The following is a 23,733-nucleotide window of genomic DNA, read 5'->3' as shown; positions in this document are numbered from 1 at the left end:
CCCGGGGCAGGGGAAGTGGAGATCCTGCTGAAACGATCAAAAACAGATCAGGCTGGCAAGGGAGCATTAATAAAGCTACGATGCATCAGGGAACAAGATTGCTGCGCAGTATGCTGTCTGCTGGCTTTTATGGCCATACGCCCGGCCGGTGAAGGCCCCTTATTCAGGCACAGTGATGGCACGCACCTGAGCAAATTTCAGTTCAAAGCAATGTTGCGACTCGCACTCAGCAAAGCAGGGCTGCCACCAGCGGCCTTCGGGTCCCATTCATTCCGGATAGGGGCTGCCACTACCGCCGCGCTGCATGGGATGAGCGAGGCGGGGATCCAAGCAGTTGGGCGATGGCGGTCACAGGCATACCGCACCTACGTAAGGCCCCAGCTGCTATGAGATACAGGGCGACTGGGGGAGAAGCGAAGGCACCCCCCAGCAGTCAGGCACCCACATGACAATTTTGTTGCTGTCCCTTTCACCAGCAGGACGGAAACCACGTTTGGTGTGGGTGGTGGGCCACTCGTTTATAAATCGGATGCAAACCTGGTGGCGACGCGGGGGCCACAAGCGGGAAGGACGGCCAGGGGACACCTGCGTGCGGTGGTACGGCCAACCAGGGATGAGGTGGGACCAGCTACCGGCCACCCTGGCAGACCTACAGGCGGAGGCGGTATGGCACCCAGACGTCCTGATTATCCACTTGGGGTGGAACGATTTGGCCAAACTGGGGAGGAGAGCACTCCTCCACAACATACAGAGGGACCTCACGAAGACAGCCAAAGTCTTCAGGAGCACCACCATTATTTGGTCAGAGCTGATCAGCAGGAAGGTGTGGCGTGGGGCGGAATCCCAGAAAGCGGTCGAGAACTCCCGGAAGAAGCTGAACCTCACTGTAAGCAAATTCTGCAGAATCAATGGTTTGGAGTCAGTCAGACACGGGCTCATCCACACGGGCCGCCCAGAACTCTACACACAGGATGGGGTGCACCTGTCCGAGGAAGGCATGGGGGTTTTTTTTTTTTTTTTGGAGCAACCTGTGGGGCGCCATGGCTATGGCGGGTTGCAGGTGAAGCCGTCCCAGGAGAGAGGGGGGGAGCCGCAGGAAGACGGGAGCCTCCCTGGCGGCGTGGCGGAGAACGACGGGGAGAACAGTCGGTACGGAGGCACACCGGAGGGCGGTGTGCCGGGACAGGACCACTCACCTTGGGATGCCTCACGGCTGGGCGAGTGGACCGAAGGGTGCGCGTAGGACCACTCACTTTGGGATGCCTCACGGCTGGGTGAGTCGGCCTACCAAGAGGGGGTAGCAAACGGAGACGGCGCTCGCAGCCCAGCCCCCGCCGGTTGGCAGGGCACAACACGAGTCCGGCAAGATAGCGAGTTGCGGCCTAACTCCGGGACAGCTGCTACACCTCCCACGCAGAAGAAAGGGGAAACCCAACCGGAAAGAACCGACAGAAGGACCAAGAGACAAGACTAACATGCCAAAAAAGCTTTTACCAAACTGCCAGTATAACTACATGTATTCCTAATAAAACTGCGGCCAACAAACGACCACCACAAGAAGTGTGTACGTTGGCTTATTTGCACAAGGGATACAACGTGGGGAGAGTACCACTGGGGGGGGGGGGGGAGTGGGCTAAGTGCGGGGGCTATCGCAGAGGCAGCCCCCAACGGGGGCATAAGAGGCCGGCGCCATAACCAACGCCGGGCCCCCTCCCCACCCCCGCAAAACCGGTTTTTGGTGTCAAGAAGCGCCCACAGTACAGGAGGCTACCCGCCCCCCCAGCCGCAGCCGCCGGCATGGCACCAACCCCCCCGGCCAATGGGGGCCCTAGCGCCATACGAACGGCCCAATGAGGGGCGAACACCGGCAGGGGCGAGCTACGCTGGGGGGGGGATATAAGCATGGCTCCCCCAAGCTGGCTACTATACTTGGGAGCGGGGGAGCAGCACCGGCGAAGGACCCCCCTTTTTCTTTGACCCACCCACCCACACCTGAGGAACAGCTATGTCGCAGTGCTAAGGAACAGGCAGGACGCTGGGCAGAGGACGACGGGGAGAACAGTCGGTACGGAGGCACACCGGAGGGCGGTGTGCCGGGACAGGACCACTCACCTTGGGATGCCTCACGGCTGGGCGAGTGAACCGAAGGGTGCGCGTAGGACCACTCACTTTGGGATGCCTCACGGCTGGGTGAGTCGGCCTACCAAGAGGGGGTAGCAAACGGAGACGGCGCTCGCAGCCCAGCCCCCGCCGGTTGGCAGGGCACAACACGAGTCCGGCAAGGTAGCGAGTTGCGGCCTAACTCCGGGACAGCTGCTACACCTCCCACGCAGAAGAAAGGGGAAACCCAACCGGAAAGAACCGACAGAAGGACCAAGAGACAAGACTAACATGCCAATAAAGCTTTTACCAAACTGCCAGTATAACTACATGTATTCCTAATAAAACTGCGGCCAACAAATGACCACCACAAGAAGTGTGTACGTTGGCTTATTTGCACAAGGGATACAACGTGGGGAGAGTACCACTGGGGGGGGAGAGTGGGCTAAGTGCGGGGGTTATGGTGCGACAGAGGATGTGCGGATGCTGGCGGTTACGTTAGAAGGTATCTGAAGATATTCCGGGGCAGGCTGGGAGCCCGGCCCTCCCTGCGCTCATGCACAGCATCATCACAGGGATGCAGGCGGGCTCGTGTGCGTCTGCTTCCTCTCGGAGAGTGCCTTTTAAACAGTGCTTAATTTGTAAAATATTAAGTGCCGGGGCTCAAAGTTTTGCTCAGAAGCCGCCGTCGCCAGAGCTGCAGAATGTCTTGGTGCTGAATACCAAGGCTGGGTAGGCTTGAGCTCCCTTGGTGCATCTTTAACCCAGCACCAGACACTCCCTGCCCCTCCATCTCACTCCTGCTCATCCTTTGTCTTCTCTGCATCCTCTCTTTGCCACTGTTCCATCTTTTTCTTCGTCCTCCCCTTTTGTGTTTTTCTATTTTTGTTCTGGGTTAAAGTGTGATGAGGAAAAATAAGTGGTAGTGCCCAAAAACAAGCCCCACCAGCAACCACCGGCTCAAAGTAAGCAGTGATCCAGAGGCATAGCATGGATTCCAGTAGCCCTGGTCAAACAACGAAAATGGCCCGGAGTGATGGTGGGTGACAGAAGGTCCCCAGGGCGCTGGTAGTGTAAATAATGGGCGTTTCCTCTGCCACTGACCATCCTCGTAACTCTTAATTTGAGTACAGTGACTGGACGGTCCTATTCAGTCGCTGAAGGGGCATCCTCTCGTTTCGTTCAATATGCTTTTTTTGTACTTTACTTTCAGCAGCTTGGCACACGTTCATTGCATACAGCACTGCCAGTTAAATAGACAGTGTAAGACAGACATGCAACAACTACACATACAACCCTTAGGGGCCCCTTCGGGATTACAAGGCTCGCCCCCCACCCCTCCACTGTCTGGGCTGTGGGGGTGTACTTAACATCCCTGACATGACATGGAATATCGGCACGGTTTGCAGTCGTTTTGCAAGCTGACAGTCCTGTACATTCTCACTCATCTTTAATTTCTCTAGTAAGAAGCACAGTCGTGCTGCACCCCGTCGGGTCTGCATAGCACAGGTCTTCATTTTGAGCTCCATGTCCTTTCTTTCTGCCCAGACCAGTCATCAGTACTGTGGCTCCTTTACTACTAAGTCATCCTACTTTAGGACTTCCCTGATCTTCCAATCACACCAGATGAAGAAACAGTAATCCTACCCTGCCAACGGCCACAGTCACCCAGCTCGTTAGTTTATTTTGAAGTTATCAGGAATTCCGATAGCATATGAAGAGATGTATAGTCTGAGGTTCCGTGAGAATCGTAACAATATTTTTGATATGTTCGAATATGGACGAGTTTAGTATCTACGAACCGCAAATGACGAGTTTAGTGGGTGTACGCGGTTTCGCTACGCTACCATGTATGGTTCGTCTTATTTGTGGGTATGTCCATCTGAACCCTCGGGTTCCATTTTGGATACGGTGTCCATTTTGTCTCTTGCCCTCAAGTAGCCAGCGAACGGACACTGTCCGCTTCGTGACCCTGGGATTCCCAAGCTTTCGTGGAGGACACATGTTCCTTTGAAGGTGTCTTTATGATGAGGGGGATGACACGGCAAGGGCAGATGGCCACGCTCGAGGCTCATCTTCCCGTGCTAGTTTATTGTTTCAGTCGTGCATACATTAGGCACGAGCTCTTTGATCTTGCAATCAAGTTTCCTATATTGCTCTCTACACTGTTTTCTAAACTTGTGCACATCCTTGTTTATTTCCTTTGCATCTGCTTCTGTCCCTTCCTCTAATTCGTTACGGTCAGAATGGAATGTGCTTAATGTGCTTTTACAGTTGGGAACCGGCAATGCTGCTGTAATTATGTTCCGGGTTTCTGAAAACATGAATGCGACCTCTTGGAACTTTATTATGGGAACTGAGTTGTAACCTTTTGTCTGCTATATTGATCAATGACGAAAATGTGTATAAAAGGAGCGATCCACTTGTGCAATTTGAAGCAGTCTCTCAGAACCTACACGCTGTGTACTTCTTGCGATTTCTGTATCCCTGCAGTAAATAAACGCTGATCTTTGACGCCGCAGGAAGTGTCCCGTGTCTCTGTGTTTTGTACGCCGGAACAGGTAACCCACGAAGGTTTCAGGTGTTGTCCCCTGGCACCGCTGGGCCTTAGAATAGCCCAGTCCTTCAGTTGGCGCCCAACGTCGGGCGACATCAGCGGTACCGGTCCAAAGCTCGACGATCGTGAGGAACTTCGTGTGAAATCTCCGAGGGAAGGTGCACCCCGCTTCATCGATCCAGTTGTCGAAATAAGTGGCCCGAAGACTTTTCCCGCGAAGATTCCCGCCTCCTGACGGCTGCGACGGACTGATGCTCTGACTGTCGACCTGTTTTGGCGCCCGGCGTAGTCCTTTGTACGGTGAGACGATAGACGGGCCTTCCTGGTGACGCCATTGCTCTTTCAGTTAAGTATTTGTGGGTCGCTCCCAGAGTAGACTTGGTTGTTTTGCATGGTTCCATTGCATTTGTGGTTCTTAGTTGTTGGTTCTTAGTTGTTGGGTTTTATTTGACAATTGCAATTGCCAAAAACCGAGGGTCTTGCATTTTTTTTTTTTTGCGGGGACATCGTAATTCGATAGCCCTTGAAGTTTGTAAACTCGGTTAGTGTGCACGATGCCTGGCCGTAGTACTTTGTTTGGTTTCTTTAAATGTTGCAGCACGGATTCCTGGTTGGAGGATTCATGTCCGATACCTCCAGTTGGAACTCCAATTTATGAGCTCTATAGCCGCCACGGAGTAGGTCCTATCATATATAATGACTATTGGATTCGATATACTAAAAATGATGGTGTTCTTAGTTGGCCATCACATGGTAGTTTCGAAACTGCAATATTGGACAACCTTTCGGTTGTGGCGTAAAGAGGCCAAGCAGAAAGAAATTAAACAGTCTAAGAAAAATAAGAGAGAAGGTGTTATTGCGGTGATGCGAAATGCTGAACAGTATCAGCGAGACAAAGACGAGAAAGAGCAGGAAGTTTCTGCTAGATTGCATCATATGGCGGTGGATAAATGTTATCCGGTTCTACCGTCTAGTCCTGATAAGATGGGAGAAGAAACGGTCGAGGATCCATTATTGTCTTATCTATTGAAATCACCACCTCCCTATGCACCAGATACTGTGGGTCCTGTGATTCCTCCTGCTCCCCAACCTGCTGTCTTAGCGGCTGCTGGACAGCCTGTTGTTCCTCCTGTCCTTCCGAATCCCCTTGTACCGCAAATTGTCCATCCTCCTCTACCAGTTCTTCTTCCTACTGCTCCTCTGCTTGTACCCCCTCAGCCTACTACTCCTGCTATCTCGACTACTGCTACTGTTTCTACTCCTAATGTTGCTGCTCCTGTACTTCCTTCTTCCCCTTCTGTTCGTAGTCGCATATTTAGTGCTGTCGCTAATCTCTATTCTCCGCTTTTTGGGCCGATACTTGGGTCCGATCTTTCTGATGTCTCTCAGAGGCGTAGTCAAATTCCTGATGGTAGAGAACGTGAGTCGTTAGTGAAACTGGCGCGTAAATGGATTAGTTATCCTGCGAAGTACACTTCACGTATAGTTTGAGACGTTTTCTCAGTTTAATGAGCCCACACAAAGATTTGTGTACGAGGAAATGTGTAACTTTTTGAGAGAAGAGTTGGATAATGATGCGGTAGACAATGTACCGCCCGAGATTACTGACCTTCAGAATCAATTTTCGAGTGGTATGATTGTGGGTGCTAATGTTCGACATGCTTTAAAGCGTCTGTTATCTTTCCGATCTACGGTATCACCTCGAGCATTGTTTAAGGGTGAAGCTGAGGAGCGGATGGCACAACCTGGTCAGTACCCTATGCGGGAAGTTCCACCAGTGTGGATGCCAGGTGATCCTGCTGCTGTCCCTGCCATTCTACCACACTTTCAGAGAGTTTGGATACACCTCCCATGGAAGCGATCGGAAGTTTTGCAGGTGAAGCAAACTTTGCATGACCCCCGCAAAAATCCGGCAGGTTATTATAAGGAGTTATCCCAATTAGTGGATGCTACTATTATGAACCTTGCTGACATCGACATGTTGTTCGGTAATGTAGTACCTCAACCGATTTGGGCGAAAATCCGCCAAGAGAATCACGTAGCCGAATTAGGCGGTGATTGGGCTGCTCTTGCTGCGGCTGACGCACGGCAAGTTGGTGGGGCTAAGCCTGAGCAGCTCATTGAGAATCTGCCCCAGAGGATAATTACACTTATGAAGACGCTTATGCCAGCAATGAGAGTTAACTGGGACAAACTGTCCGCGTGCAAACAAAAGAAGGACGAGAGTGTCTCCGATTTCTTTACGAGATTTGAGGAGGCATTCATCGATCACAGTGGTCAGGATATGAGCACTGAGGGAGGTCAGCGACTGTTTGTTGATAAATTTGTATCGAATCTGCTGCCTGAATTAAGCAACAAATTGAAGAACTTTGAAAGTTCGTGGGCTGTTTCTACCACTGCTCAAATATTAGCTACGGCCCAATACTACGAAAATAGAGAGAAAGAAGAAAGCGAACGTGCAGATAAGAAAACGAAAGATCTTAAAACTAAGGTCTTATTGCAGCAAGCATATCCCCCGCGCTCGAATCAAAATGACTCGCAACAGCAAAATCGATTACAGCCGCAGTTTACTAGGTCGCAGCCGCGTACTGCCTCCTCTATACCACGAACTATGTTGGGGTATAATTAATGCGCATATTGTAGGGGTGAGGGCCATTTGAAGTTTAATTGTCCAGTCTTGCGTGACCGGAACAATGGCGTTTCGGCTCGAGGAGGTCGTAGTGGTCCTCAACAAGCGTCACGTGGTAGAGGTCGCGGTGTTACTCAGAATCAGGATGAGCGTTTTGCCGCTTCAGCAGACTCGCAAAATTGCTTTGATCGACGCGATTTATCGGCTGGTAGATCTACACAGTATCATGTGGATGACTATTATGTCGAGCATGATGTTGCTGCTGACGGTAATTATTAGGACAGCCATAGACAAAGAAAGGGAGTGGTATCAGTTCCGGTTGATCAGAGAGGGCCTTACGTTGCAGTTGCCACAATGGGCGTAGTTGAACCCTTTTTGCTGGATACTGGTGCAGCGAAAAGCTCCATCATGCATTCGAAACTCCCTGGCGCGCCTTTGTCTGGCTTAACGAATGTTTCCGTTGGATTCTCTGGCGCCCCTGTTAGCAATCCAGTTTCTTGTCCGTTGCCCCTTATGATTGGGTCTCGTGAGTTAGATGCTCCTTTGCTTTTGACTACTGGTTGTGGTGAGAATCTTTTGGGCCTGGATTTGTTGAAGCGGTTACACGCGACTTTGTACTGTTCTCCTGCGGGAGTGGAGCTTACGTTGGGTCAGAAAGTGATCTCGCCTATGTATTTGTCGACTGATAAGCTCCCACCGGAATTGAGTTCTCTTCCTAAGTCTTTGTGGGCGACGGGTCCCAACGACGTGGGCCTGTTGGCTATACCGCCTTATGTTGTTCAATTGAAATCAAATGCACATTTACCACGCATTCCCCAGTATCGTATCTCTCTTGATGGAGAGCGAGCACTTTAAGCGATCATTTAAGATTTGATCGATAAGGATGTCATCAAAGAAACTCGGGGTAACGTGTGTAATAGTCCTGTGTTACCTATTTTAAAACGAACTGATCCATCCAAGCCTCCTGTGTATCGTTTTGTTATTGATTTGAGGGAGGTAAATAAAATTGTGATTCCACAGTTTCCCGTGGTGCCGGACATTACGGCTTTGCTGACTTTGATTCCAGCTTCTGCATCGTGGTTCTCGGTAATCGATTTGAAGAATGCTTTCTTTAGCATTCCGATTGCAGAGGAAAGCAGAGATCTATTCGGTTTCTCATTAGGTGGTCGTAGCTTTAGGTTTAAACGCGCACCTCAGGGCTACTGTGAGAGTCCATCGATCTACAGCCAAGCTCTTAAGAGCCAACTTGATGCGTTTGTGTTACCTGCTGGTGCGGCCTTGATTCAGTACGTTGATGATTTGTTGGTAGCTGCTGACACTGAACAGATTTGCAAAACTGCTACAGTATCACTGTTACAGCATCTATGTGATTTACATCACAAAGTATCACCTTCTAAACTACAATATTGTTGTCAAGAAGTAACCTATCTAGGTCAAAGGAGGGAAGAAGGTTGACCCCAGAAAGAATTGCAGCAATCGCTCGAATGACTGTGCCAACAACTCAGAGAGATGTGCGTGCCTTTCTAGGTATCACATCATACTGCAGACAGTGGATCCCAAACTTTTCACTGTTAGCGAAGCCATTGATAGCTCTTACGTGCAAGGATGTTTCGACTCCTTTGCCATGGACGGAAGAATGTCAGAAAAGTTTTTCTGAACTGCGTGATGCGTTGTGTTCGGCTCCTGTGTTAGGTACTCCTGATTACAGTAAACCATTTACAATATACGTTCACGAGAGAGAAGGTTGTGCGTTGAGTGTTTTGGCGCAACAATTTGGTGGTAAGCAGCGTCCATGTGCATATTTTTCCTCGACCTTAGACCCGGTAGCTAGAGCGTTGCCGAGTTGCTTGAGAGCGACAGCGGCAGCTGCGGTGTCTATTCGACAATCCGCAGGTCTGGTTATGGATAATATGCTCACAGTAATGGTTCCGCATGCAGTTGACACTCTCCTGAATCGTACAAAAACTCAACATCTGACAGGTGCAAGGTTGTCCGGTTACGAGTTAACACTTTTGGCAAGTCATATACAGATCAAGCGTTGTAATGTGCTGAATCCGGCGACATTGTTGCCGACTAATATGGAATCAAATGATGTACCACCACATGATTGCTATTTGCGAACTGAAGAAGAAACGAAGGGTCGTGTGGACCTGAAAAACACTCCATTGACAGACCCCGACGGCACTTTGTATGTTGACGGTTCATGTTTTAAGTTGCCGAATGGTGATGTGACGACTGCGTATGCTGTAGTGACGTTGAGTACGGTTGTGGAAACTGCGAGATTGAGTCAGAGTTCAGCGCAAGCGGCAGAGTTGATTGCGTTGACGAGAGCGTGTGTCTTGTCTAAGGGAAAGCGAGTGAATATATTTACCGACAGTCAGTATGCGTTTGGTGTTGCACATAGCTTTGGTCGATTGTGGAAAGAGAGAGGATTTATGACATCGCATGGTACGAAGATCCAACACGGACAGCTTGTGAACGATCTTTTGGATGCACTTACATTGCCTAAACAGGTGGCGATCGTTAAATGTAGTGCGCATCGAAAGGTTACGGATGATGTTGGTCGTGGTAATGCATTTGCGGATGAGATTGCTAAGGAAACGGCTAAGAATCTTGCGTCCCGAATGTATGTTACGAGTTCAGTGAGATGGCCGACGGAGACTGGTATATGTGAAGACACTGTTGAGAGCGTGAAAACAATTCAGAATGAGGCCCCTAAAACTGAAAAGACCAAGTGGAAAGAAAGTACGGGAAAGTTAGACACGCATGGATGTTGGGTTGACTTGTCGGAATGTCAGAGGTGGATGTTACCAGATGCATATGTGCTAGCCGTTGTGACTATGGCTCACGGTTTGTCACATATTAGCGCGAAAGGTATATGTAAGTTATTATCTCCTGTATGGAAGAATGATGGTATCGCAAAATGTGCTGAGAGGGTGGTTAAGAATTGTATGGTGTGTTTGATGTATAATCCTGGCAAGGGCACTCCCACTCCACCTGGCCATTTTGCCCCTCCTACATGTCCCTTTGAGGTTATCCAGCTAGATTTCATCCATATGGAGAGATGCAATAACCTGAAGTACGTTTTAGTTGTGGTTTGTGCGTTCTCCAGATGGATAGAGGCTTATCCTCTTAAGGATAACAGTGCCCTGTCCACAGCGAAAGTCCTACTGAAGGAATACTTTCCTCGGTATGGAATGCCACGGATTGCGTGGTCAGATAACGGAAGTGAGTTTGTGGGAAGTGTGATGCAGAGTGTGTGTAAGGGCCTTGGAATTCGACAGAAATTCCATAGCGCCAATCATCCTCAGGCAGCGGGTTTGGTTGAAGGGTACAATGGTACTCTGAAACTGAAACTTGCCAAGATACAAGCTACGACTGGTTTGCCATGGCCTGATGCTTTGCCTCTGGCTCTCTTGTCGACCAGGGCGACTGTGCACTCTCGAGTAGGGCTTAGCCCATATGAGATTGTGTTCGGCCGCCCTGCAAACATTTGGGGAGTCCCGAGGCCTAAGGCCTTTGATAGCCTTGAGTACCCAATGTTAATTGATTATCTTCATGATCTGACTGCTAAACTGAGGTTACTTCATCAACAGGTCTTTGAAGCTTTACCGGCACAGACAGAGGGTCCTGGACATCGGCTCCAACCGGGTGACTGGGTTGTTACCCGCAATTTTGGCAGAAAACGCAATCTGGAGCCAAGATTTGTGGGCCCCTTTCAAGTGTTGTTAGCTACAAGGACTGCAGTTCGGTTGGAAGGCAGAAAGAACTGGGTGCACGCCACCCATACCAAAAAGATTCCGATCCCTTTCCCAGCAGATAACTGGGTGAGAACTGGTATTGCGACAACTGAAACTGAGACCCCTCTACGTTACGTGCCGTTTAGTGATGCTCAACCTATAGTGGACAATTCATTGCAGCCAGACACATCTGTTGAGTCGTCAGTGTTGGAGAACTCAAGGTTTGAATTGTCATCTGATCGATTGAACACTGTTTCACCAGCTGAACAATTATTTGAAGAACAGACTCGACCTGGAAGAAGCCGATATTTTCTTCGTTCACACAACAAAGACTAATAAACCTTTCTGGATTTTTTTATTGTTGTCACGAACATTAAGCCCGATTACATCCTTTGCTGATTGTTGCATTTCTTTTATGTGTATTTTGTACAGCTAAAGAGATTTTTTATTATTAAGTTGAATGTTTGTTTAAGAAAGCCTATCATCCAGGTTAACCGTAGGGCCGTGCGGGTACTTCCTTCTGTTTAGCAGGTTCCGGACACTAGGTCAGTTACCCTTTGTCGATTCCTGGGAACTCCTGAGAATTGATAATCGCTACTCAGAACGAAGTGCGTCAAGAACGTACGGACGGTTTTTAGAGGATGGCGTTCTCTGAGCTGTTGGAAGTAGAAAGGATGTCGGCGCAAAGATCAAAATTGCATAAGATTGTGCGAACGAAATGTTTCTTGTTTCAGGTATTTCTACTGTTTCTGACTGTTTCTATGCTATTGGTGGGAGGAGTGTATTTTGGGATACAGTCGTTATTGCCTTCTATTTCGCCTACTTTTCCTCCTAAACTGAGTATTATGACTACTGTTTCCCCACATTCCTTTCATCCTCTGCCTCAACATGAACAGGTTAGACGTGCGGAATTCATGAATAATTCCTTTGTTCAACTTCTACATCAGCATCAGTTGGTGATGAATACTACCAACTGTTGGGTGTGTGGGTTAATGCCACATACCATGGATAGAGGTATTCCGTATTTGGTTCTTCCTTATAGCTCCCAAGGGTCAGCTCGGGCATTCCAAACTATGTTCCGTAGTGCACTAGATTCCTACCCCAGTCGAGAGCCACGTTCCGCAAACTTTGGTCCTGGTCCGTACCACAAGCCTATAGCGATTGCTGATCTAGATCGAGATATTTTCGATGCATCGCTTATTCCAGATGAAGAGGTACGGGCATACAAAGATCTGAGTGAGGCTGAGTATAGTACGTCAGTGGGTGATAGACAATTCAAGAGCTCGTCCCCAATATGGATCGTACCCCACCTCGGTAATTTCTGCTTGATAGGTCTTGGTCGAAATCCGAGAGCCCAGCTTGGAGACAGTGCTTGTACTGACACGTACGTTCTACCGATGCTCTCTTCCCCTGTTTTCTTGACTGCCAAGGGTACCTATTTTGTATGTTATGAGCGTGCCTATACATGGTTGCCCCGTGACTTCTCGGGTACCTGTTATATTGCAAATCTTTTGCCACCGACTTTTTCGGTCGCCTCAGACTATCATAAGACTAGAGTTGTGAGAGGCGTTATTAGCAAAGAGGACACTGCGGGTCAAGAAGCAGGAGACTTCTTTAAGGGTTTCTTGCCGTTTTGGGGACCTATGGTTAATAGTAGGAACCTGAGACAGTTGACCCGTGTGGTAGAATTGACTGCTAACATAACTGCGAGTGCTCTTGGTAATTTGACAGCGGAACTTCAGGCGGATAGACTCATGACGTTGCAGAACCGTATGGTTCTAGACGTTGTTCTTGCAGACAGAGGTGGTGTGTGCAAAGTGATTCATTCGAGCTGTTGCATTTTCATTCCTGATAACGCTCCAACCGTTTACCAAGCCATTTCGAAGTTGCATAAAATTTCCGAGTCCATACACGTGGACGAGGGTAATTGGACGCTTCTAGGATGGTTTTGGGGCTTGATATCAACTTGGGGTTGGAAGATTCTGATGACCGTAGGGGTTGTTGTAACGTTTCTGTTCACGTGTTGTCTTTGCGTGCAGTGTGGTCCGGCCTTATGTGGCCTCTGTGCTACAACGTGTATAAGACGGCCATCAGTTACCAAAGAGACGTTAATGGATAGAATGATGTTTCAGCAACAACTGAACGATTTGATGAATATCGAAATCGATTCTGATCTCGACTAGTGCTTGCCTACATGAGGGCAAAAGGAGCGTCTGAGGTTCCGTGAGAATCGTAACAATATTTTTGATATGTTCGAATATGGACGAGTTTAGTATCTACGAACCGCAAATGACGAGTTTAGTGGGTGTACGCGGTTTCGCTACGCCACCATGTATGGTTCGTCTTATTTGTGGGTATGTCCATCTGAACTCTCGGGTTCCATTTTGGATACGGTGTCCATTTTGTCTCTTGCCCTCAAGTAGCCAGCGAACGGACACTGTCCGCTTCGTGACCCTGGGATTCCCAAGCTTTCGTGGAGGACACATGTTCCTTTGAAGGTGTCTTTATGATGAGGGGGATGACACGGCAAGGGCAGATGGCCCCGCTCGAGGCTCATCTTCACGTGCTAGTTTATTGTTTCAGTCGTGCATACATTAGGCACGAGCTCTTTGATCTTGCAATCAAGTTTCCTATATTGCTCTCTACACTGTTTTCTAAACTTGTGCACATCCTTGTTTATTTCCTTTGCATCTGCTTCTGTCCCTTCCTCTAATTCGTTACGGTCAGAATGGAATGTGCTTAATGTGCTTTTACAGTTGGGAACCGGCAATGCTGCTGTAATTATGTTCCGGGTTTCTGAAAACATGAATGCGACCTCTTGGAACTTTATTATGGGAACTGAGTTGTAACCTTTTGTCTGCTATATTGATCAATGACGAAAATGTGTATAAAAGGAGCGATCCACTTGTGCAATTTGAAGCAGTCTCTCAGAACCTACACGCTGTGTACTTCTTGCGATTTCTGTATCCCTGCAGTAAATAAACGCTGATCTTTGACGCCGCAGGAAGTGTCCCGTGTCTCGTACGCCGGAACAGGTACCCCACGAAGGTTTCAGGTGTTGTCCCCTGGCACCGCTGGGCCTTAGAACAGCCCAGTCCTTCAAGTCCCGGCCCTGTGAAAAAAAGTGCTGGTGCCGAGCACCGGAAACCACCGGCATAAATTAAGCACTGAATTCTGGGCACAGCCCCACACACACCTTAATAGGCTGTGTCCTGTCCACACACAAAGGGCTGCATACCCCCCTTTAGAGAGCTTGGAGCCAGGGCAGGAAGGGAGGACATCTGCGCACTTCAAAGGAATGTCTTTGAAGTGTTCCCCACTTCAAAGGCACCACTGGGTATAAGTACGGGACCTCAAACACCACCACTTCAGTTCACTTCTGGACCTGTGGATACTCTAACAGGAAGGTCTGCTGTGCTGCTTAAAGAACCGCCACTCTGTTGGACTGCCACTCTGAAGGCGCTGCTGTATTGCTATGCTGACCTGGTACCTGCTGCCCTCTTGCCTGGGGAGGAACAACTGGGCCTTGAACCTTTCTTGAACCCAGGACCCCAGAGTGACTCAAAGGGCTAGTCTTCTGGAGCTGCAGGGGGTGTGGCCAACCGCGGAAGATGGTTGACACATGACAGGGTAGCTCTCAGGCCTAGGCCTGCTGATCTTGCTGAATCACCTGCATTACTGAGCCATCTGCCCCGAAAAAACACGGTTGGCTGCTAGTGACCCCCTACCTGGCAGGACCTCCAGCCTGACATCAGTGTGCTGGCTCCGGCGCGGCTATAATCTCTGTGAGGCTGGGATTGACAGTGGCAGACCGGCCCAAAGAGGTACAGCTCCCGCTGACAGGCCTGAACAAAACCACTGAGGCTGCCTGCTGAAATGCTTCGGGTGGAAAATGTGGGCCCGACCCAAATGACTAGTGGACGCCCTGAGCCCAGTGCCAACATCTGGTGAGTGTGGGATACTTGGAGGAGGGAACCGTTGCACTGGTGATCACCCGTGGGTTCGGCCGGGGAGGTGAGGCCACTACATGGAGCGGGCTGCGTGCACGGGGCAGGGCACAGTTGTCAGCTGGAGCAATTTAGAAAGGAGGCCGGGGGAGGCCAGCACACCCCTACAGCCATGAGCTCACCTACCGTGAGCCTAGATTACCACCAGAGTAACCAGGGAGAGGAGCAGTCACCATGAAGGCCCTCGACTAGAAGGGGCACCCCATCTCTAAGCTGTGCCGGGCTGCAACTCAAAAATATATGTCGACTGCAGCGGAGGGGGACTCATGAGGGCCTGGACCAGACATGGGCCATGTCTGCTGGAAGATGTGGCACACCAAGATCGTCCTTGCCTATGGGCGCTAGCCAGGGCCCTTGATGTTTCAGAAGCCCCGGAGCCTGTGGACGTGGAGAGCACAGCACATGAACATACTAGAACCATCGGGAGTCGATGACTGCTCTCTCTATCTCTCAATAGTGAAATGAACGGCGCCCCCTCACCAAAGACCTGGACTCATCTCTGAAATAGCGGGTCCTGCTTTACGGGCAGCACGGCCCACGTCTGCCCCATTGCTTGCTGCCTGGAGAACTGGATTGAGGGCAGACCCGAACGCGGACTGACTCAGAGCCCACACAGGTTAGACCGTATCCTTCCCTACAAAGCGGACAGACAAGCATGCCAGTCTCAAAGGCTTAAATTTAACTGCTAGAGTGCTGCATTGAGATAGCACTTTAGCGCGGCCTGCTCCTTACCATACACAGCTAGAAGGCACAGCCTTGCCTGACCCAGAGGGTGCCAGGCGGCAACAACTCTGTTGTGCCAGGCACGCCCAAACCACTCCAGTCTAGCATTTGAGGGTTTGTGGGAACAGGAGTGGGCAGAATCAGCTGAAACAATCACTAATGAGGCACGGGCCGCCCACAGAATGGACATGACTCTGTGATGAGGCCAATGAGCTCCACTGCCGCTGGAATCGGCGGAGGGTAATGCAAGGGGATTCGCGGAAGCCAGCGATCACTTGGATCCCGTGTTGTTGCCTTGCCCCCGATTTATGCAAGTACAAATCCCTGGGGGTAATACACCGACCCATACCATCTGGCTTGTTTTCTGGTTGGTGAGACGAGAGGAGGCAGATGGCATGGGAGCCCTGCTCGGTCACCCCACCAGGCAGAGGCCCATTATGCTGTGCTGGGAAAAGGCAATTGGAGATTGGACGGCGCCGCAAAATGGGCTGCACCAGAAGGGAAGAGACCGACCACGGAGATTCTGGATGAACACTGCCCAGAGGAGCCGACGGCTCCCCGACACCGACCGGGGAGGAATTTGTGCCTCCTACCACAGTGGACCCCCACTCAGGACAAGTTGGACCCCATTCTAAAAGAAATCAGGGAGTTCCGGGTAGTCCTTTAACAACAACTTGGGACCCTTACTGTTCATGTTGGCACTCCTCGAGCCGACCATAAGAAATTGGTAGACAAGGCAAAAGCCAAAACAGCGTCTCTGACTGAAATTGCCCCTTGGGCAGATGGAAGCTGTTGCCTGGCTTCAGCACCAAGTAACAGTGCTGGGTGTAATTGGCAGTTGGGATTTGTGTATTCCTCCTAGACACCCAGACACAAGAGTTGAAGACGCTGCTGCTGTTATGTCAAAACAACTCCTACCAGAAAACTGTGAAGGTAACAATCCCACTTAATTCAAGGAGACCTGACTGCGAGAAGAGGTAGCCCCGGAAGACCTAACCGAGTTGTTTAGTGTGGAGAGAGCGCTCAGGGTCCTCACGAGGGGCTGGACACCGGGTGCACCCCCCTCAGCTGATAATGGCCCTTATACTCAATTACAAAGACCTAGAAACCCTTCTCTGTAGTGCATGGGAAAATGCACCCATACAACACACTAATGCCTGAGTTTGCCTGTTCCCGGACTATTCTATTAATGTACAGAGTCAGCGAGCATCTTATCAAGGGGTCAAGATACACCTCCTACATCTGAATCTTAAATACCCTGCTTGTCTCAACATTATTTACAAACACAAAAGCAATTTCTTTGACAGTCCAGAAGCGGCATGGTCTTGAATTAAGAGCACCTTCCCGGACCTAGCCATTCCCGAAAAGCATAGGTGCCCATCCTTGCAGATCACATGGCAGAGATGCGCTAAACAACAACACACACCACAGGGCAGCCGAGACAATAATCTAATACCCATCCAGGAGCAGATGCTGGAGGGCCAGCAGGCTGCACTCCAGTCTGCAGCCATGCTATTGGGGACGGTATGCTGTTAGAGCACAAGACTTTGCCAGGTGGCACAACACACTCGGACTCTGGAAACAGCCTGGTGCCCTGGTGCTATTCCCGACTATAACCCCACAAGCAGTCAATGAACTACTAGGCTGAAAGGGACGCTGTCAAGCTGGCCATACTGAGGACTGAGTGGTAATAATCCTAGCCTATGCCCATTTCATTATTGATAATGTATAAGACATGTCAGATGTTTAATTGAGCAGAATGGGATCCTCGGTGCCCGGGGGTGGCACGACACACTACACAATCATACTGTTCTATCCTATTCTATAATGCATGCTCATCTTGTCTTTTTGCAGGGTTGGGTGGGGTCCGGGCCGATGGGAATGCCCCTACATAGGATACGATAACAGGCACATTCGAAGATGCTGTTGGCTACCATCTGCTTTCACCCCATAAGCGAATGCACACAGATCACTGCAGTTGTTATGTTACAGTGTTTATGTTTGGTCAAACTAAGTTTTTCAGTAGAAACTTGTATTGGGGATTCAAATGGTTAATGGCTGGGGACACAAGACAGGTGTGCCTTCTGCATACACTGCCACCCATAAGGCATGCACTCAGACATCACACACATTTTCAAATGTTCGTATGGCCAAAACTCATCACTATAACTTTACAACTTGGAATGCTAGATGGATGGGCTCAACCCATAAACTTCATAGAATTTACGCTCAACTGTGCAGGCACAAGGCACAGGTAGTATTTCTACAAGAGACACAGTTGACGTCCTCGGAGGCCCTCAAAGTCTGGAAAAAATGGTGAGGACAGATATTCCACACCACTTACTCGGCATTTACGAGGGGGGGCTGCTGTGTGGATCAGGGCAGGGGTCCCCTTTGAAGTACTAAATACATGGATAGACACTAATGGCAGGTACACACTGATCAGAGGCAATTAGAACGGCATGCTGTTGGTGCTTGGCACCCTCTATGTGTCAAATACAGGACAGGATACATTTCTGACCAAGTTAACACAGCACTTGCAGACTGGACCATGTACTCACGGTTACTTGGCGGTGACTTTAAAGCAGTACTGGACATAAAACTTTCGTACCACCCCTTGACAGGCGCGGCAGCAATTCACCAGGCCAAAGCCCTCCAATCCTAGGCCCAGGGATGGTCACTAGCAGATGGCACAGTAAGAACAGAGGAATGCGGGAATATACATTTTGCATTTTATACATTGATATACCATAGCCTACGCTCCCCCACTTTACTGATCCACATTACCCATACTACATATCTCTGAAAGACACTCTCTGACCACAACTTCCTTGAACTCATCATGTCTTGCGGGGCAAGTGCCAACACCGGTCTCAACTTGGAAACAAACCCCAGTCTGGAAGATGGGGGGTTTTGTGCCCATATGGCTACCACTATCAACAAATGTTTCACACTAAATACAAACACAGCCTCCTCACCACTAACAGAATGGGAGGACGTCAAGGAGGGGGGGAGCGATTAGTTCTGTTGTTGGAGCATGACAAACCATAAACAGAGACCTGAAGAGGGTGGAAGTGAGCCTTGGCAAACTGGAGCAGGATGCAGTATCTAATGCGGATAAATTATCTGAGTTGCAAGCTGCTCCCATTGAATACGCAGACCTGCTGGAGCACCTCTGTACAGTGGAATAATGCTCATACACTCAGAAAATAAATGAGGAGGCAGATGAGTCGGGTGCAATGCTCGCCCAAAAGATCAGAAACACCTCCCCTCCAATACCCATACTGAAAATTGCCACCACACTTCATGCCTGCGTAGACACACAAAAATGTGTGCACAAAGCTTTCAATGAGAATTACTGATCCCTCTATGCGGCTCCTCACACCGTAGAGCCCCAAGCAATCAAAGACTTATTGGATGAGGTCCATCTGTCGCAGGTGACGGCAGCATACAAGCTGACACTGGTGGTGCCAATCACCACGACCGAGATCTAGGAGGCCATTAAGGACCTGTCCCGCAGCAAAATCTTGGAGGTGGATTGCCTACAGGTGGATTTTTATGCTACCTTTGTCACACAATTGGTGCCCTGATTGGAACACCTGTACCACGTCTCTGTTGTGTTTCCATATTGTGTCCCTGCGTGGACACCGTAGTTTTGCTCTATGTTGTCCCAGCTGATACGCTGTATCAGCTGTGACGTCATCAGCTGCCATCTGTCGGTTGACAGTTGACAGCTGATCAGTTAACTCATCGGATGTTAATTCTACTCCGCCTCCGGAGTTTGTGTTGGCGCATGCTATAATAAAGCACATCTTTACCAACATTCTTCGTGTTGTGAATTCTACAATTTGGCGACGAGCGCCAACACTGGAACCCACGGAAAAAAAAAGTTACGGACTTTAAAAAAAAAAAAAATCTGAAAGAAAAATATAAACGTAATATTCGTGGACTCAAACCTGAAGGGTAGAAATGAAATAAGGACTTCACAGCTACATTTTCGTCAAAATAATTGAAAGGTCAGTGACTTTTACTTCAAAACTTGAAGGGAGTTTACCATGCAGATAAAGCTAATTTGGGATTGGTTTGCTTTCCTGAATAGATCAAGCATAATAACAATGGATGTGTGCCGGTATGCTGATATCTAAGCGTGTCAAGTATTCAAACTTCAACATTGATGCAGCGTTGCTGAGGAAGTTGGTGAATTGACTCCAAAGTTTGCTGACCAACGTACTGTGAAAGTCTCCGCAAAAACAGAATCAACTGTCAATCACCAATGGACGAACAGAAGCCCAACTGTCAATTCACAGCTGACTAACATGCCTGCGTAGTTCACGTAGTGACGTGTTCGACGTCAGGACACCATTTTACTTTCGAGGTTAGCAGTCTAGTCAACGTGCTTCGACGTGGGACGCCATTTTGAACAAATAAACTTTCGCTCTATGCTCGTGTAAGCTTCACTTCATGTTCGCCTCCAGCAATTCAGTCATCATGCAAAGGAAATCGAGGTAACAATTCATGCGGAGTGCGCATATCATTTACTGCCACTGAACTTGCATCCAGAAAATGTTATCCTCTCTGCAATTACTAATAGTACAGTGAAGTTCCCTTTCTTCATCACTTCAGTGCACTGTCATTATGGAAGCAAATACGTCAAAATTGAGTAAATATTAAACCATTTATACTGATCCACACTGCTGTGGGAACTTTCACCCTTACTACTCTCCGTTTTTTTTTGCTTCATCAAAATACCCTTGTCACAAGGATGTTACCCCCCCCCCACTACAGCGTAAGCCCTGGTGACCTCACAGCCAAAGCCTGGCAGAGATGGTGTGGACGTACCAAGATACCGGCCCTTGTTGCTATTAAGTTTGGAATACAAAATACTAAGCAAGGTACTAGCTTGCCATCTGCTCCCTCTTCTTCCGAGACCTATACACGTGGACCAATGAGCCTTTGTCCCTGGCAGGAATACATTGCTAAATACACACAGACTCTCTCAAGTAATGAATGCATCCCGTGAAACCCTCATCAGAGCGGGGTCTCTTGCTTGATCTCCACCAGGCCTTTGACACCCTCAGCTGGGAATATATGTTATCCGCCCGTAAGCGATTTGGTTTTCCCCAGGCATTTCTCCGGTGGATCACACTACTATATACCTCCCCAACGGCAATGGCTGTTACTACAGCCCATATCTAAGGCCCCTACAATATACAACGAGGCACAAGGCAAGGGTGCCCACTTTCCCCATACTCTTTGTGCTAGCTTTAGAGTCACTGGCATACATGTTACATCAGGATTCCGGGGACTGGTGTGTCCCTATTGGAAATATGACCCATGCACTATCTCTATATGCGGATGACATAATACTATACACCAGGCACCTCCAAGAGAATTTATTGAGTGTAGCACACATTTTTTCGCAATTCTAGTTGATTTCCGGGATGCCCATTAACTTTTGTAAATCCTATGCATTTTCATTTAGGGAGGGTTTCCAACTGCCCATGATCCTGTTCGGAATGGCAGAGATTACCGTAGCCATAGATACATTAAAAAATTTGGGAATCCCAGTGTATGGGAACCAGCAGGATCTTCTAGAAGGGAACCTCCAGAGGGCAATCACATCTTTACGCTCCAAAGTCACCTTCTGGACCTCACTTTCACTTTCTGTAGCAGGGAGCTTCGCCATATCTAAAATGGTAATGCTTCTGCGCATCCTTTATTTTTTCACCAATCTACCGGTAATCCCGACAAAGTTTTTCAAGATGACAAAAACTTTACTAATAGATTTAAAATGAAGCACAGCCTGACGAAATTGTAATTACTCTCAGAGGCCGGGGGTAGGCGGCTCCGAACTTCAGGGCTTACTGATAGGCAAGCCAACTGAAATGGCTCTCTTATTGGCTGGCAGCCCCCAATCTGCACGAAATAGCATATACACCCAGTATGATAGCACAGGGAATGTTACATACTCTACTGTGCCCTGGGGTACGAACCCCCGCCATGGCTCCACTGCTGCTAAAGGTGGTGCTTACATATTGGAGGTCAGCCCTGAAATACACTGCTCCATATGACCCCAACATACCACTTCTGGATCTCCCCACCCCCACAGGAACCTTAACTCAACATAGACTATCCACAGGGGAACTGACAGGAGTAACCACTATAGGCACATTGTTCAGGGAAGGGACACTGCTCAATCATGCCGATTTCACAAATGAACAGGGACACACTGATGATCTGTTTCTACTACACGCTAGTCTTGTGCGCTACGTTAAGGGACATTGGGCCTCAGCCGGGACCGAACCCACAACACACGAGCTAGAACACAATATATTTAATGGGCACGGGCAGATACCTAATACGATGGTTTTACCGTGGCATTCAAGCATACTTACCATCGCCCCTGCCGCCATTACAGACTAAATGAGAAACGGATTTGGGCAGGTTTTTTTTCAAACTAAGAATGAAGTTCCTCCTTGAATACCCAATCTGGGAGATAACAGACTCCCCACAGCTTCTGGACCCGTCTTCAATGAGTACTTGGCCCCCAAGAGGCACCCTTCAGGTCCTGGGCCCTTGGTGTGGTTCTCAAGCTTTTAAAGTCAAGCTTTTTGGCTCTTAGTGACCGCTAACAAGCCTATTTGCATAGGAACCATGCTGCTCGAACCAGAAGTTTGTCTCTTCGCACAGCAAGCATCGTCCGCCTGCATGGATCGCCACAGTGAGGCTTCAACCTGGCCGTCCGCGACACCTAACCAGCTCTTCGCGCCCGCCGACAATCGCTAGCGATGCTCTCCTTGCTGCCGGCAAACTTCTTCCCCGCGAGCGGGACTCTTGGCACAAAACCTGAGAAGATAAAACTTCAACGGGATTAATCTGGATCTGGATCCAACCCGCGCTTCTTCGCAGTCAGCTTTAACTTTTGGCTGTCCCGGTCTAACATGACCAAATAGCCGCGGTAGGCGCTTTCTGTTTCTAGGTGCTATTTTACAGTTTGTTCTTTAAAAATGTATAAATTTGGTTCTACTTGCTGGATTTTTGTCATTTTGGTTTTGTTTTATTTATTAAAGTTTGCTCTATTTTTATAACCTGTTCTAGTATCTTTTTGTGTGGTGTTTTCACTATTTTACTGTTTGAAGCATTCCACAAATACTTTACACACTGCCTCTAAGTTAAGCCTGACTGCTCTGTGTCGAGCTACCAGAGGGTGATTTGGGGTTTGCTTGTGACTTACCCGGACTAGGATTGTGGCTATTGCTTGAGCAGGGCTTTTACCCAAATCAACCAGTAACCTGATTTGTCACACTCACCCTCTGGTTCTGCTTTTGTGTATGCGTGGGATGTGTGTGAGCATAAGGTGCCAGGATAGTTGATGGAAGGAGATGTGGTTGTTCAGGTAGGTCAGGCCCATTTTCTGTAATGGTTTGAATGTGTGGGTGAGAAGCTTGAACTGTGCACACTTGAGAATCGGAAGCCACTGGAGCAGGTGTGGTAAGATACATGTTCTGCATGGAAGGCTGAGGATGAATCTGGCCTCTGTGTTATGACTGGTTTGCAGTCTATTAGTGAAAGGATTTGAGTTTCCAGTGTAGCGAGTTTCCATTGTCCAGGCTGCTGATGAGGAGGATGTGGGTGACTGTCCTTCTGGTGTTACTCGGGAGCCTTTTGAAAATTATCCTTAGCATCTTCGCGGTGTGAAAGCAAGATGTGGTGGTAGTGTTGACCTGGGGAGACATGTCTCGCTTTTTGTTTATGCCAAACTGAAGGTTTCTTACTTGTGAGCTGTGGGTAGGAGTGGGTCTGCAGTTGGCTGACCATAACGTGGAGTCCACTGAGAGAGGTGCTTTTTCCAAAGATCACTACTTCTGTCTTTTCTAAGCTCGGTTTCATCCAGGTGGCTACTTCAGACATGAACGTGGAGAACGTGTTCCTTGTCTTGAGCTTTTTTGCCCGAGAAGGGCAGTATTAGCTGTGTTT

General features: G+C 48.9%; 2 protein-coding genes across 2 annotated transcripts in view; one reads left to right on the top strand and one right to left on the bottom strand.

Moving 5' to 3' along the window:
• LOC146834876 (cytochrome P450 2J2-like) overlaps nucleotides 1–23,733 on the bottom strand; it is a 419,165-nt gene that overhangs the window by 381,002 nt on the left and 14,430 nt on the right. The gene's annotated exons all lie outside the window — the stretch shown is intronic.
• LOC146834877 (endogenous retrovirus group PABLB member 1 Env polyprotein-like) lies at nucleotides 11,668–13,209 on the top strand. Its single transcript, XM_085602472.1, has one exon. It carries the CDS (start codon nucleotides 11,668–11,670, stop codon nucleotides 13,207–13,209), a length of 1,542 nt encoding a protein of 513 aa, XP_085458598.1.

This window comes from Triturus cristatus, chromosome 4_2 (assembly GCF_964204655.1).
Source record: "Triturus cristatus chromosome 4_2, aTriCri1.1, whole genome shotgun sequence".
NCBI lineage: Eukaryota > Metazoa > Chordata > Amphibia > Caudata > Salamandridae > Triturus > Triturus cristatus.
The sequence above is the reverse complement of the archived record's forward strand: the minus strand, read 5'-3'. Positions and strand labels throughout refer to the sequence as shown.